Source organism: Trypanosoma melophagium (assembly GCF_022059095.1).
Source record: "Trypanosoma melophagium isolate St. Kilda chromosome Unknown ctg2segment0, whole genome shotgun sequence".
Lineage (NCBI taxonomy): Eukaryota > Euglenozoa > Kinetoplastea > Trypanosomatida > Trypanosomatidae > Trypanosoma > Trypanosoma melophagium.
In genome coordinates, this window is record NW_027125149.1 from 915,851 (window position 1) to 932,500 (window position 16,650).

Consider the following 16,650-nt stretch of genomic DNA (forward strand, 5'->3'; position numbering starts at 1 on the left):
CACACACAAAAAAAAAAAAAAAAGAGAAATAATAATAACACACAACAGTACAGCCCTACAAAATAACCCTCAGCATTTATATTCATGCTATACTGTCAAACTATTTCTTTACGATTATTATTTTGTCTTGACAATCAATAAAACATGGGTTCTTTTCGCAAAAACAAGAGGACAAAAACCAATGGGTACCATTGTAGAAATTCCAATACTGCAGTTTCAATATAAAAATCATCAAAGGACAAACTGCTCTCAGAATAGATAATGAACAAGATCTGAGGAACAATAATTCCAAGAGCATATGGAACACACATCCCACGATAACGCAAATAAAGTAGCATATTCTCATTTAATACACTAGCTTTCCCAGAAAATTGATCTGATAAAGCAGCCCGGCCTATGGTTGACATAAGAGTTGTTAATTGGAAAAAATTTAACAAACTCCCAAGTAAATCAACAGTGATACGAACAATACGTATAGTTACGCAACGAATCATAGATGAAGGTAAAAAACCATCCAACCCAGCAAGTGTTATTATCATAGTACTGCCTTCACAGGTACTTACAACTACGAAAACGGAGAATCCTATAATAGAAGCTAATGAAGCAACAACAGTTTTGTTTGTGGGAGGAGACTTATAGGCACATCCCCATCCTATACAAACAAACTGCTGCATAGCAAATATCGCAGTGCGTGTAGAAACAGAAAGGACAACTGCAGGAATTCCAATACTACCATTTGGGGTTGCATTCGCTGACATGGCAAGACCATGATATTGGGCTATTCGTAGAGCACATACAATCATTCTTACGAATAGACAGACAAGAACCAGCCATTGTAGTGTAGGGTATAGAATGAACATGTGACTTCCACAAATGTTTGGTATTTTCTTACGAAAAATAGAATGACGTCCAGATTGTCCTTCTATTTCATTATTGTTCTCATTGCGTTCATCGGTGCTCCATAGGGTATTATTTGTCGTATCATCTCTACTATTATTCTGTTCACGCAAATTCACTCTATTTACATCTCTTTTGCCTACCGATGTGCCACTTCTATTTTCAACCCTCTTACCAGCTCCAGTACTGGTATTACTGCTATTGGTGGTATTTTCTTGTTCTTTTTCTTCCCTAGAATGGGTCCTCTGTGTAGAAACACCGTAACGATATGAGCAGCAACATGGCAAAATTAGCATAAGAAGAGCACTCAGTAGTAAAAAATATGCTACGAAAAATATCATATATACTATCTCTGTAGAAAAATACTCAAGACTACCTTTTCCATGATCGTTAAACATTTTAAATGAAATTCCAACAGTTAGAGGAATATTGCTGCATTGTATAAGAACCGCAATCATACGCATTTGATGTTCTGAAACCCAAACATTAACTGTAGAGCTAACAGCATTAATATCCTCTATAAAAATTGTATGTACTGCGGGAACGCTACATAATATAGCTGCTGCTCCACCAAAAGATTGATGTAGTGTCGTTTGATCTCCTTCAACAGAGACGTCTTCACCATCACCGTGGATATTTTCAGCCTCCGATAAACGTTTTAAAATATGTTGCCATTGAGAAAATTCAAAAATCTTTACTAAAAGTTTTGTCTCCAACTCCATAAAGGTTGAATCCATAACAATATCTTCTGATGTAGCATTACGAGGAGAAGCACATAGTGAGTGTAAATAAAGGCAATATAATCGTGATTGTGTCAACATAAAAAACAATTTACGGTGCATTTTTTCCCCTAAAATTGCAGGAAACATAAAGTTTACAATGTATCTAGTATAATCAGCTATGTTAAAGCTTGATGAACGTACTTCAAGCAAAATACGACCGTTACGATCCATTGAAAAAGGAGTTCCACCGTCATTTAGTATAAAGGCATAGTTCTTTAATGCGCCATGTGGAACCGAGTACGGTGATGCTGGCAACGGTGAAAGTTCAAAAGTTGCTTGACCTTCCTTTAGAACAGGAACCTCTAATGCCTCAGCAGTATGAAAAAAGTTCACTACCGCTAGAAAAATAAAAATTACCCATGAAAAATAAACATTTTTGCGGACACATTTACGACATACATAACCAAAACCGCATGATTTTTTAACCCCCTCTGACAATGTAAATAGAGTAGTCATACCTATTACAAATGAAAGAAATCGTAAAAAAAAAATAATAAAATAATAAAAAAAAGCAGTAACAGCAATTGTTTAGAAAATAAGAAAAAAGAAAGCTTAAAGAGAGGAAACATTAAAATTAAACGGGAGAGAATTGAGAGAACCAAAAAATACTCCAACAATAACAAAAGGCAGTAAACTCAATAACCAAATGGTGTTTTTTTTCTTTTTGCAATAGCATGAAGAAAAAGGAAAAGTCAAAGCCACATGCAGCTATATATCACCTACTCTTTCTGTTTACTCATCCTCTCTCAACTACAGGCACAAATACATATTCACACAAACTTTCTCTCCTCTTCATCCTTCCTTACTTTCCTTTCAATATTTTCCTCCTCTTTTTTTTTCTTCACTTCTGGTATCCAACTTTCCGATTTGATAATCGCTAACTCACCGCCTTCTTCTACATGTTCTTTTTTTTCCTTTTTCCTTTTTCCTTTTTTCTTTTTTTTTTGGACTCCTTCCCACCACTACTGCCGATCCCTCCTTTTTTTTTTTCCTTCTCCCGCTTTTTCAATTTTACTGCTCAGAGTACCTGTGTGGGGCCCCCTCAAGTTTCTTCATGTCCGCAACCTTTCGTGTTGCCTTGTTGAAATCTTCATTAATCACATAATCCCTACCCGCACGGAGGGCGAACATACCCGCCTCAGTACACACATTACGAAGATCGGCACCGTTAAATCCCTCTGAAAGTTTCACCATTGAATCATAATCAATGTCGCCCTGCTTACTCAGCTTTGAAGAGTGTATCTTCAGTACATCAAGTCTGCCAGCCTCATTTGGGAGACCAATCTCTATCTTTCGGTCCAGTCGACCCGGGCGCATGAGGGCAGAGTCGAGAGTGTCTGGTCTGTTGGTTGCCATGATAACTTTCACTTTTCCGAGTTTCTCAAAACCGTCCATTTGATGCAGTAATTCCATCAGCGTACGTTGAATTTCACGATCAGAGGAGGTTCCCTCAATACGTTTTCCACCTATTGCATCCACTTCATCAATGAAGATAATACACGGTTCATGTTCACGTGCGTAGGCGAACATCTCTCGAACCACACGAGCAGATTCACCAATGTATTTATCCACAATAGATGATGCCACAACTTTTAAAAAGGCGGCATCCACATTGGAGGCAATAGCTTTGGCAAGTAGTGTCTTACCTGTTCCTGGAGGTCCATATAGTAAAACTCCCTTCGGTGGTGAAATACCAACACGTACAAAAAGTTCAGGGTTTGTAAGTGGAAGTTCTACCACTTCACGCATCTGTCGCATTTGCTCTTGAAGACCTCCAATTTCTTGAAAAGAAACATTCTTTTCATCTCCCATAAATTGCATACTATAAACTTGTGGATCTACCTCACGCGGTAATACCTTAACAATTGTCAAAGTAGTAATTTCCAGAGCAACACGAACGCCAAATTTTAATCTTTCTGGTCTAATACTCTTTTTATATCCAACAAGATGACGAGCTCCTGAAACACTTTGTACAATAAAGCGTTCATCATCCACTTGACGAAGAATTTCACCAACAAAGTGACCGATGCTCATAAGAGCACTGATTTGATCTTGCACATACTCCAATTCTTCTTGTTGTGTTTTTAGTTCTTGAACAAGGTTACGAAGACGTTCCTGAGTGCTATTTCTAAGCACAGTTTTGTTAATAACTTCTTGTACCAAGTCTCTTCGCTCATTGGACATCAGAGGAGCAGAGTTTTGCTGCATATCTACGACTGATAATGCTCTCACTCCGTATGATTAAAGAAAATCTGATATGGTATATTCCCTTCTAAACTAATAAAAAAAGAGGTTTCTAACATCATCGTTTTTGTGTCGAAAAAATAATATGTATATACATATAAAAAAAAAGAGGAAAACAAGAATAATTAAAGCATCATTTTTTACACGTTAAGAAAGCAAAAAAAAAAGAAAGAAAGACTTCAAAAAAAAAAAAAGATCTCAAACGAGTACTACCAATCATAATAACAATAATAATAATCATGTGTATATTTTAAGTCATAATAAGCTCATTTATTCGCTTACTCGCCTTCTCCTCCTCATAATCTTTTCTTTTTTCTCAGCCACTTACATATGCTTCACCAAGAGAGGATAATAAAAAGTATGTGCATTCCTTAGCAAAAAAAAAAGGAATAATACACACCTCACTGAATTTATGATTTCGAATAACCATTCGTACGCATCCATGTATATGTGTGTATATTTATATTTGTATGTGAAGAGCACTCATGGGAACAACAAGATCCCATGACCTGCCTATTTATTCTTCTGCTTTTATCCCGGGTGAAAAACATTCCAGCAAAAGATTGAAGTAAACACACGTACACATACACATACAACAAAAACAACAACAGCAAGAATAAACAAACAAACTCAAATAGAGGCAGTAGTGTATCCAACTCTCTCTCTCCCTCTCTCTCCGCTCCCCTTGTTTCAGAAAAATTTAGCCTTTTCAATTATTCCACCACGCACTGTTGCAAAAACAAAGTTTCTTCCTTCACATCTCCAGCGAGTGCACGCGCCACATCATGCGGTGAACGCAGCGGTCCTGCCCGCACGGAGTACGTCACACGCCACACAAATCTTTCTGCCGCGGCTTCTGTTGCTTTTTCTTTTCCGCAGACTTCAGCGAGTGCGACACCATCCACCATGTTCCAATATGCATAAGACTCCAATGTAAATGCCGAACCTGCCGTGTTCAAGTTTCCCTCGGCTACTCTTTTTCCTTCTACTTCTTCCATTACTGCAGTTGTTTTGGTTGAATCTTGCTCTGTGTCTTCATCAAGGTCAAACTTCCATTGAGTGGTTTTCGGTGGGTTAACGTCTCCAGGTAATGTCGACACTTGAGAAGTTCCTTCTTTCTTATTTATATCTTCTTCTTTTTCTTCTTTCATTCTTTGGGGTTCTTCACTCACTAGACGGCGTAGCGAACAGCCTTCATTGGTGGCAGTCATAATAGCCCGTGCCATAGGACTTCCAGCAGTAACAGATTCAATCACCATTTCACGTGAGAGGCGTAAACCAACGGGTTCAAGCATGGAATCATCACCACTCACAACACGTCGTTCAATTGTAATAGCAATCTGTGCAAGACGGTACTGACGCACTTGCAGAACAACAGACTCACCGGATGCGTGAGCAGCAGCAGCGGCAAGAGATGTACGAAGTTCATCAACATTACAAACACGTCGATAATTTACACCAATTATCATATACACAAAATGAGAATAAAAGGCAGGAGCTACACTTGGTAAATTTGTTTCATTTTCTACTTTTTCTTCATTATTTTTCTTTCGTTGTATATTATTAAAACGTAAAGTATCTGCAATACGCACCGCTTGTTGTTGCTTTGCAGCATATACTTGAAATGAAAAGTGATTATTATGCTGAAGATATTGCAAACGAAGTGTACCACTTTGTACACGTATTCCCCATCGTCCAGCTGGGGCATCAGCAGTACGATTCACCACAATAGTTACAACACTACGCTTCTGTTGTTCTCTATTCAATGGAGTACACTGTGAACTGCATGGTGGCGGCATATTTTCACTTTTTTCATCTCCTTGGGTTATTATTGTGTCATTTTCATTTCTACTCTTATTATGAGATTCATTTTCCACTCTAGTACTAGCACTAGTAATATTAGTACCGGAAAACGCACCTGATGGGAAGGAAACCTCCTTTTCATCTTTTATCAAAGGTAAACTCTGCGTCAGAGTAGATTCTTCTTCATGTTTACTAAGAAGTAACTCTAATTGAAGACGAAGCGTCTCGACTATTTTTCCATCTCCTATTTTTTTCTTTAAGGATTTAACCACATCACTCTGAGAAGAGACAGAAATACCATTAACCGAGCGCAGTATATATTTCCCATTAATCGATTCTTCTTCATCCTTTGTTGCTAATGTAAGTTTTGGTTTAACAGTAGCTACAACTCCCGATAATTCATTATTCTGTAGTAGATTGGATAGGTTTAAAACTACGAGAGAATCCCTATCAATCTTCAGTCCCCATCCAGTTTTCTTTTCACCCACCTTATTATTATTATTATTATTATTATTATTGCTATTATTTTTAGTGAGCATCAATTCCATAGTAGGCGGTAGGTACTGAAGGCTTTGGAGTTGAGGGTCATTAACGCCACTACTAAGACATTCACTACTCCTCTCCACAACTGCTTTAAACTGCAAACGTACTTCTCGTCGCTTTCCCAGTCCAACAAATGTAGCTGCCACTTGACGACGACCAGAAACAGCTGTGTTATTAATACTCGTCAGCATCCATTTACACCGAAGAAGCACTGTACGTAAATCTGTTGGCTTTGATACTTCCGAGTTAGTACAAGTGGAACTAGCTGATGATGATTCCGTAAATACTTCATGAATTCTAGGAAGAAGCAATTTGTCATTACTACCACTACTACTAGACGACATGGATATAACATCATCTAAATCACCGTTCGTAGATAAAGAATCCATTCCAGTTACTGCCCTTGTTATAAACAGACGCAAAGCAGCTAATTGTAACTCTCTATCATTTTCTTCACTAGAAATATCTTGTTTTGGCAATAACCAAGCTTTCCAAAAATTTTTTTGTGCAGCAATATTACCTGCAAGAGTTCCACCAAATCGTACTTGAGCCTCTACTAATATACTTACATCATCCACAGCTGAAAGACAAAGAGCACTAGTAAGATGTACACCCCATCTCTGCTCTTCAGAACGACGACGCAAGCGTAAATATAGCTCTAATACCACCTCATTGCCTTCTTTATTAGTCAATATAGAATTTCCCAAAATATTTCCACTCTTTAAAGCTGAATGTGGCAATAGCAAGGAATCAGATGCGGCCAACTGTTGCAGTGCCTCTTCACGTCTTTTACTACCAATGTGTCTGTTACGTTTAAAAAGATATTCTGCACAGGTATCTAATACGTCATGATCACGACAGTAGCATGCCTGACAAAAAAATGGTGCCGTTAGTCGTGACGTCTCATTATCAAGTTCTCGACGCATACGATGAACCTTGTGTTGTAAGGCGCTATCTTCTTCTCGTTCTATTCCAGTAAGAATAAAGTATTCACGCAATAAATGTCCAAGTGCAGCTACTCCATTACGAACAACAGCGTGAATGTGAATAGTAAAAAGGCGATCAACAGTTTTTAGAGCCTCATCCGGGGTATTAGGGGCGGCATGAACAAGGTTTCCCTGTAGGTGACGTTTAACGTGACCAAGAGCAACATAATCATCACGTGCAGGAGGTGAAAAAAACTCTTCAGCAAGTAATCCAGATGAAAGACGAGCCCCAATTGTTGTTCTCTCTAAAATTAAACTTTGTTTTAAAAGCATTGATTGTGAAGGGAGTTCAAGTTCTGAGCTTTTTTCTTCTTCTCCTTCTCCTTCTCCTTCTCCTTCTCCTTCTCCTTCTCCTCCTCCTTCTCCCTTTGGTGCTGCCGTTTTTGTGGATACTGATGATAAAGAACTTAAAACGTCATCTCTTTTCATTGTACTGGGTAGTATTGAGTGCTGTAGAGCTAATCGATCATTTCCAAGTATACGTGCAGCATCAAAATGAATAGATTTAATTGGTGCCTTATCTTCTAGTATTGTAAACTTCATTGCAATAGGTCGCATCATAAATCGACGGAATAGCAATGGTGATGCCTCACTACGTACATCAAGTAACTGACGACACGAATCACTCATACCAAGAAGTAATTGCGGCGCGTGTGCCTCACGAAGCAAGGCAAGCATATTGGTTTGAGTCATAATAGGGTGATTTGTTTCCTCTGGTGCAAACAGTTCCTGTGGAAAGACACCACGTAGAAATGGAATAAACACATCCTCCACACTAAATTCCGCCGCCTCCACCTCACTCGATACAACCATGACATGTTCCGCCTTCACTGTGGCCAACATACGCCGCTGTGCATCCTCGCGGAATTGCGGACGCAACACAACATCACCCACCAACACACGTCTTCCACCAATCCGCAGTCGCCGTGACGCCATTATATTCCACACCGCACATCGAAGCGCATTTAACCACCGCCGTCGCCAGACATACGGCAGTCGTTGCACCGCCACCGCCCAGTCCCCGTTAGCGCGGATGTAACTTCGCAATGCCTCCCGCACGGTGGCGTCTGTGGTCGCGCGGCGTGCACGAGCGGCGGCGATGACATTCGGCCGCGTGATGAATTGACGCAGTGCGAGTGGTGCGTTGCGGCGGTGCAGGGCGTTGAGGAGCGCCGATTTGTAAAAGCCGTGCAATACATCCGTGGCGGCCCGCGCGAGTGAGGCTTCGCGGTTGGCGCAGAAGAACACCGCACCGACAGCCCGCACGGCACCTAGACGATGTTCCAACTCTTCACGACTGCCACAACTCACACGACGGAGGAGGAGTTCCACCTCATGTAGAGGCTGCCAACGTGCAAGTTCACCAAAGAGTTCTGCACGGAGCTTCTCATCTTCTACAGTACGAATAGATCCAACACGGAGGACGAAACCAGGGTGTCGCATAGTGTTCAGTAACAGTAAATGCTCACGCTGTAAATGATTGGGGGCTACCGCACAAAGAACTGTACCACATGACATTTTAGATACTGCAGTACAAGTATAAAAAGCTCGTTGAGGAATACTGAAAAGGGCTGCCATATGTCCAATAGCATTTTGTAAAGAAACATTCTCAGTATAAAGAACAAAAATAAAAGCTGGACTTTTGGTTGGTGGAAGATTTTCAGTAAATCCAAGTATAGGTGGAGGTGCAGTATCAAGATATAATAATACATCTTCCAAAGAAAGAGGTTTGTAATTGCCCTTTTGAGCTTTTACTTCTTCAACTTCTGAAGCTTCAGTTAACTTCATTCGTTGAGAAATATTTAAAGGTAATTGTTGTGGTGTTTGTTGACGAAGATGCATAACAAATTGAAGAAGACACAAAGCATCAGAAGGAGGAATTGGTTCAAGACGAACTATTCCACCAGGAGGAACAAACCAAGGTGTACTAACACCGTGAGCAACTACCATATTTTCATTTTTAGAATTTTGACACACTGGAAATTTTTCGTCCTCTTCACCAGGTAAAACACTCTCATCATTTGATTCTGATTTTGCCTTTACCTTTGATAATGAAGATGAAGATGAGGTTGCTCCTGTAATTGATACCTCTCCATTATTCATATCCTGATTTTCAAACGCCAAGAAGTCAGCATCTGTTAGTGACATCTCTGTACCTACCTCCTCGCTCACTATTGTGGATTCTGAAACACCATAAAGCCTTTCAAGTGATGAAAAGTACGTTACAGCATCTACTTCACGCATTGTAGCATCACCATAGTGAACCTCATGCAGAGCCGTTAAACGGCGTATCTCAGGAAAGAGACGTTCCGTTATCCCAGAGTCAAACTCCACTTCCGACAGTGCCCACTTCTTACGTCGTCGTTCAATCTTTTCACGGGCAACGTTAGCAAGACCTGATGCAACTGTCTCCCCTCCCCGCATAGCTTCTTGTTGCACCTCTGAAGCAAATCGACGATGTAGCTGAAGTGTCTTGTCAGTTATCGGATGTGTTGAAGAGGAAGTAGAAGAAGAAGGGATTACTGTAGAAGATAAGGTGTTAACTTCTTTTGAAGAAGTCATAGAGTTTCTATCTCCTGCTTTCACTTCAGAATCATTATTTAAATCACTCAATAATTTTTTTTTTATTTTCTCCTTATTCCTACCGCTAACCAGAGATCGTTTTAATGTATTGTTTCGAGTACTTTTACCATGTGAACGATGTTGCAACCGTGATTTAACATCACCACTATTCTCACTCTCATTATTAATACTACTACTTGTAGTGGGGGCAATTAACACACCGCGGGTCTCTCTGAGGAAGTATAGTACGACACTCCGTCGGGCAAATGAAAGTCGAGTTAGGACAAACAACATTCCTTTGTCTTCCTGATTTGGACTGCTGCTATACCCTAGGAAAGAGGTTTTAAGAAAAAACAAACAAAAAAAAACAAGGAAAAAAGATAAAACCAACCAAAAAGGAAAAAAAACACCGGAAGGAGCAATAGAATATAATATTCATACCAAATCAATAAGTACAAAGAAAGAAAAAAGAAAATTAAAAACATTTTTTAGCGGTGAAAAATAAGCAAAAAACAAAGAATGAGAAAAATGAGGGACGGGCTTCAAATGAAATGTGGTACGTGTCCTTGTTTATGATTTTCATTTCGTTCTTGAGTGGAATTTCTCTTTTCTTTCTTTTAGCTTCGTTTCATCTTATACTGTGATAGGTGTGTTTCCCATGTATAATGAAAAATATCCTCTCTTTGCACATGCACTTGTGTCCTTTGAAAGGTGAAAAAAAAAAGATGATTAATCCTTCTTCTTTTTTTTTCTTTTTTGTTCACTTTAAAAGAAACGACGCAATCAGTTCAGTACATCCAAATCATCAACCTCTTTCTCTTTCTTTTCATCGGCCAATACTGCCTCAGCCTCATCATAAGCATCATCCTTATCATCATCATTATTGTCCGATATCTTTCCTTCATGTTGAACCTTGGTTTCTTCTTCATCGGCGCCTACAGTCTCCAGGTATAACTTTACTTTTTCTTCCGCTTGCATCTCTTCCTCCTCAGCAGTGGGTGGATGCAAAACATCTTCAAACATAAACGACGTCACAACTGTGCGCCCACCAAATAATCGACCCACAATTGCGCGTTGAGCTTCAGCAGCTTCATCAATTGTTTCGTACTCCACAAATACACGACCGAATCCACCATAAATAGGGTGCATTAATTTATCTGTGTATGCTTCACGCGCCTTTAGATATTCCGCCTTTTCTCTTTCATACCGTGCTTCTTCATCATCACTATCCTCAGCTTCTTCATTGCTACCAGCAATACTACCACCTCTGTCATGTCCTATTCCAAGTTTTGTAACACCATCTGTAGCACTCTCTGAAGTTCCTCCTTCTTCTCCTACTCCTTCTCCTCCCCCTGATGTATTTGAATGTGTTGGAAGAGGCATATCCAATTCGTCTCCATTCTCCCCACCTTTTTTTTTCTTTTTATTTTGACGACCACCAGCAGTGGTAGACTTTTTTGTTGTTTTCATACGAGATGAAAAGAGACTCTTTGGTGGTTTTGGTGGAATTGGAGGGGGTGTACGACGTGGAACAATAATTAACTTAACACGTCCATATTTTTCTACCTCACTTGATATTTCTTCTAAAAGACGCTCATAAGTTTCATCAAGCACAAGTTCTTCTTCATCAAATAGATTGAGAAGTACCAACACACGGGTAGGAAAAATAGGAACGCTGCTACCGTACAATGTCGTTAAATGTGGAAAAGTCTTGGCAAAATGTAATACAACATCTGGTAATGGTACAGTAAGTCCCACAAGTTCCTTCATGTGATCTACCGGTTCGTCTGCCTTTGCGAGATCTTCAGCAAGAAGAGGAACAAGGGCCCCTGTAGCCTGAGCATCTTTCGCAAGCAAAGAAGCACCAGAGACGGGATCGTCAGGGTCAAGTGCGACGTCAATGCCGGCGTGCGTACAAACAACTTTTAACCAATCGTAAAGTGGTAATAGTACCACTACATGAGTACCGAGTGTTTCACCGTGCAGATCACGTACACAGTCAACCGCATCCGACTCTCGTTCAAACTCAGCGTAGGCCATCCCTGCCTTTACATCAAAGGCAAGAATAGATCCAAACTGCTCAAATACCATTCTTAATTTTTCAGCAGATAATGAGGTTGGGAAGCCGAGCATTACAACTTTTCTGCGGTCTACGCCTGGTAAACTTTGGTAGTCGCGTGGACGGCGGATAGTAATAGGGTACGATTGTCCATCAGCAGCTATAAAAGTAAAACGTTCAGGATCGCGTTGTGATTCTTCTACCAATTCTGTTACGAGATCAGCGAGGTTAACCTCAAGAAAAGCAAATGGTTTCGATTTTGCACTATTCACAGCGAGATCAATCACACGATCTACATCTACTACCGCATTTGAAGGAATAACACGTCGTTCTCCTTCATCAATAACACCACCACTATTATTTTCACCACCCAAACTTTCAGCTAGTTGATCCATCTCACGCTGCACTTTAACACGACGTACCATTGGGATAATAGTTGTAAAGTAGTCTAATAAATCTTGTCGTGAGGTATGTTGTGGAAAGCAGGAAATGTGAGCACGACGAGCTTCTCGTGCACGTCGTTCAGCTTCTGGTGAAAGTTTAGGTGCTTGAAGAACAGCTAATGCTCCTGTCGTAGTTGTTAATACACCGTCTTGCTGATTATCATCCTGACCACCTTTTGTTGCAGAATCATTTTTAGTACCTGCACCACTTGTATCATTATTACTAGGTGGTGCCCCTAAGAGGTTAAGTAGACTCTTTGGAATAACAGGAACAAAATCGGCTACAGATGGTAAAACTTTAACGGGAACTGCTGGTTGAGTTGTGACTTCTCCATTTTCTTCTTCCTCTATTAGTTGATCTTCTACTTGTTGCGATTCTTGTTCCGTATACCCACTAGGGTTAAAAGGTTCTTGAGAAACCTGTGCCTCGCTAACTGATCCTAATACGGCTTGAGCTTGAGCTTGAGCCAGATAATCCTCTTCCACAGCTGCATGTAACTCTTGTAATTCTTGCTCGTGTTGAAGTTGCTCCTGTTGCTGTTTAATAAGTGCAAAAAGAAAATCTGGAGAAACTGGAGTTCCCATTCCTCCTGGTATCATCTGCATACCAGGATTCAACAGCTCCTGCACATCCACTTCTTCAAATCGTGAACGACCAACTTCTCCCTTTCTCGAAATACTGGAGGATGAAGAAGAGCGGGAACGGGACCTACGATGCCCACGTCGGACAGACTCCTTGCTAGGTGCTCTTCTGCTCGTTACTGGACGTCGTCGTTGCCGTTCATCACTTACAGAGCGCCGCCTGCGACGGTGCCGCTCGCCGTTCCGCTCATCACTTCCACCGCGACGAGAACTCCGCGGGGATCGTGACCGCCGGGTGCCTGCGTAGCGTCCGTAGCGCGTGGAAGCCGCCGCTCCAGCCGTGGAGGAACTGCCGCTGGGACCCTCGGAATTGCCGTGGCGGTCACTGGTGTCGTTGCGGCGACCGTAGCGGTCCCCACGACTGTCGCGTCCCATTCCTTTTCCTTTTCTTCTTTCCTTTTTCCTTTTTGGGGTCTTCTATTATTTCTGTTTTTTTTTTCTCTTTTTTTTTATTTTCGTGTTATTATTTCCTCTTCTTCTTTATCGTATGTTCCTCCTGCTTTAGTTTCACTACCTTCTGTCTGCTGTGGTGGATACACGTAGCACACAGTGACACAATAGAGATAGATGTAGATAGGCAGATAGATAGAAAGATATATGTATATATAGAGAGCGAAAGCAATATATAGTTCAATTCACAGAAACACAAAAAAGTAGTGGGAAACAAATAAGAAAAAAAAAAATATATATATATATATATATATATATATATATATTTCTAGAAATCGGAATAATAAAAGAAGGAAACACCTATTTTTGTGTTGGAGTAAGATGGGCAGAAGGTAGGGAAACACCACACCAAGTAAATATGATTATTACTCACTTTTCTTTTTCTCCCTTCCTGCTTACCCTCCATTGCACCCATATCTGTATTTTATACCACTCAGAAAAGCTACAATGGATTCTCTATAATCCTCTGTCCACTTATTTACAAGAAAAAAACCCGAAAATATAATAGGCACAGAAAAACATAAAATGCTTTCGAATAAAAACAAAAAAAAATTGAGATCGCAACAAATACACATATTTTTTCTTATCCTTTTTTCCTTCTTTGGCTCGCTGTTCATTTTATAGAACAAACTCAAATACGTGCATCTTCTCGTATAATTTTTCCAATTTCACCTAAAGTCAACAAGGTGAAAATACCAAGAATAAATAATGTGAAGGTTGTCAGATTCTCCCTTCTAGATTTTGCGTTATTCTTTTAAAATAAACAGGTCCTACGCCGGACGTTTTTTTTCTTCCATTTTTTTTTATCAATGTAAATGAAGATGACATGCGTAGTGCAGTAACTGCTGCTGCACTCCTGTAATCGGCAGTGCCATAGAACGTTGCTGACGCACATGTTCAATGCAAGACCGTTCAATAGATATATTTTCTTCAACCGCAGAATTCGCTCCTGCTGCGTCTTGATGATTCATTTTCTCTTCTTCCTGTTCTTCTTCTGTTGCTCCTACTGCAGCTCCTGCAGAGACAGAAGAATCAAGAACGTCTTGACGCTCCTTCTGGTTACGTAATACAGCAGAAAGATATGATGAAGTGGCTCGTTGTTCTTTATTTTGTTTCTGCTGTTTTTGTTTTTGTTCTTGTTGGCCTCCATTCACTTGGATTGCTGCTGCTGCTGCACCTGTTGCTGCTGTTTTTGTTGTTGTTGGTGTTATTTTAGCAGGAAGTTTACCATGTGATAAGGCGATAAGCCACAACAAGTAGGCGATGGCTATACCACTTGATCGATGCATACCCGCAGAACAGTGTAATAGAGAACTCTGAGAAGAAAACCTTTGCTTATTCATATCGAAATCTTGAGAAAACTCATCAATAGGAAATAATGGCGTACCGTGCAGGAAACGGAAAACACCTTCCTGAAAATGTGCTGATAGATCATAGGAGTTACGATCCTCAGCAGGTAAAACAAGTTTTGTAATACTTCGATTGGTATATGGTAATTTCGAGCTATACACCATATATGGACCAAATGTAGTATATGGTGTCCACACAAGTGGAGCGAGAGAATTTGTAAAAAGCTCATAGGCAAACTCCCACTCCTCATTGGAAAAAAATAGATTATTTGTCATTCCTCCTTCATTACAACTCATACTATTGCTATTACAACTGTTTGGTCTCTCTAATAGTAAACGACGCCAGTAATATAATGCATCTGAAGCCATATCTCTTGGCCGAGTTGCATTTCGAGTACTGCGAGTATTATCATGTGGTGGTTGCACTAATGTTTGTGGTTCTGCATAACACTGCAGTACCCGCGTAATGTGCAAGATTTCAAGCAGTAGAGGTTGACTCGCTGGTTCTTTTCCGGCAATATACACTTGTGCATGTGGTGGGGCCCAATCTTCTATTCCCACTAATCTCTCACAATCAAAACGATCCACCAAAAGAGGTTGTGCTCCACGGCGTTCCGCTTCCTTTTCTCCACACATAACATAGTTTCGTACAAGTTCTTTAAATGCCACCATGTGATGACGTACAAAACAAAGTGCACGATATTCCAGTGAAGAGAGGGAACGTGATTGAGAAATACTCGACTTCTGTTGATCTTGCCTCACTTGAGCCGCGACAACAAGAAGGAAACTTTGATAAAACTGTCGCAGAAAATCACGCATGCTGTTGTTCTTTAAGCATTCATGCTTTCCCTCATTTTTCATGGTCATCTCAGTAGAAAATACATCATCGTTTTTAGAGATATTACTGATGAGGGGAGCCACAACAACACCAACATCAGGAGATTCAGAGGAAAGAGAGGCTTTTCGCACTTCAAGACAACGATGAGGTACAAATCCAGTGTCAGAATCTTCCTCTTCTGTTGTGTACGTACTGTATGATTCTTTTATTGGTCGCATATCACACGTATTGTGCAAAATTGTCGTAACTGCATGTGTATTATCTTTCTTAACTTCCATTTCCTCTTGTTCCCCATAATCGTCCTCTTCATCTCCAAAATCTTCCTGTTCCTCTGAAATTGAAGTTACAAATGGAAGTCGCAATTCTATTGTACGGCCACGTCTAACCTTTCGTCGTTTACTACGACGATTGTAATTACCATTCTTCTTCTTGTTATTATTTTGAAGACTGTTTTTGTTGTTTTTTGCCGTTGCGGTGGCTGCAGTGGTAGCGGCTTCCATCAATGCCTCTTCAAGTGATGGAAATGCGGCAACGGCGGAGAGTGATGGTTGATGTTCTATAACGGTTGTAATCTTTTTATGTTCTTCCGATTTAATCTCACTATGCAACGGGTTTGGTGCTTTTGCTAGCAGCACTTCCAACAAATCAACATTCCACGTCATTGAGGAGAAGAGAAATGTTACATCCTCCTTTGGAAGGAGAGGCGTAGTGAGAACACCGCGGAAGGTATCACGGAGACAGCTGTCATCGCTGTGTTGACCATCTTTATTCTGGTAATGATATTTTTGATCCTTTTCTTTTTTCTGCAGCTGCAACGACTGCGTATTGATGCTGTTATTATGCTTTGACGGGCTAAAGGATGGGTGATAGGCGCAACTCGCAGCGACAGTTGCTGAAATAGACATTATAATATAGACCCGATTAATTCTCTATGTACAAATATAAATATATATATATATATATATATATGGGTCTGGGCCTTCTTGCCTTTTTTTCCGGTGTGTCTTATGTGTATATACAGATGTAAATATTGTTGTCCTGATTATTATCGG

The 16,650-nt window shown here is 40.3% G+C and overlaps 5 protein-coding genes across 5 annotated transcripts; all 5 read right to left on the reverse strand.

Annotated features, from left to right (window-relative positions):
- Positions 1–134: 134 nt before the first annotated feature.
- Positions 135–2,135, reverse strand: LSM04_002390 (uncharacterized protein; the record flags this gene model as incomplete). The annotated part of the gene is made up of 1 exon (XM_067336415.1): positions 135–2,135. The coding sequence occupies one exon, from the start codon at positions 2,133–2,135 to the stop codon at positions 135–137; it is 2,001 nt and encodes a 666-aa protein (XP_067192418.1).
- Positions 2,136–2,690: 555 nt separating this feature from the next.
- Positions 2,691–3,887, reverse strand: LSM04_000531 (Proteasomal ATPase OB C-terminal domain; the record flags this gene model as incomplete). Its single annotated transcript, XM_067336416.1, has 1 exon — positions 2,691–3,887. One exon carries the CDS (start codon positions 3,885–3,887, stop codon positions 2,691–2,693), a length of 1,197 nt encoding a protein of 398 aa, XP_067192307.1.
- Positions 3,888–4,636: 749 nt separating this feature from the next.
- Positions 4,637–10,111, reverse strand: LSM04_001596 (Pseudouridine synthase; the record flags this gene model as incomplete). Its single annotated transcript, XM_067336417.1, has 1 exon — positions 4,637–10,111. The coding sequence occupies one exon, from the start codon at positions 10,109–10,111 to the stop codon at positions 4,637–4,639; it is 5,475 nt and encodes a 1,824-aa protein (XP_067192374.1).
- Positions 10,112–10,600: 489 nt separating this feature from the next.
- Positions 10,601–13,336, reverse strand: LSM04_007974 (RNA recognition motif domain; the record flags this gene model as incomplete). The annotated part of the gene is made up of 1 exon (XM_067336418.1): positions 10,601–13,336. The coding sequence occupies one exon, from the start codon at positions 13,334–13,336 to the stop codon at positions 10,601–10,603; it is 2,736 nt and encodes a 911-aa protein (XP_067192722.1).
- Positions 13,337–14,217: 881 nt separating this feature from the next.
- LSM04_004412 (uncharacterized protein) lies at positions 14,218–16,503 on the reverse strand (the record flags this gene model as incomplete). Its single annotated transcript, XM_067336419.1, has 1 exon — positions 14,218–16,503. The coding sequence occupies one exon, from the start codon at positions 16,501–16,503 to the stop codon at positions 14,218–14,220; it is 2,286 nt and encodes a 761-aa protein (XP_067192526.1).
- Positions 16,504–16,650: the final 147 nt, after the last annotated feature.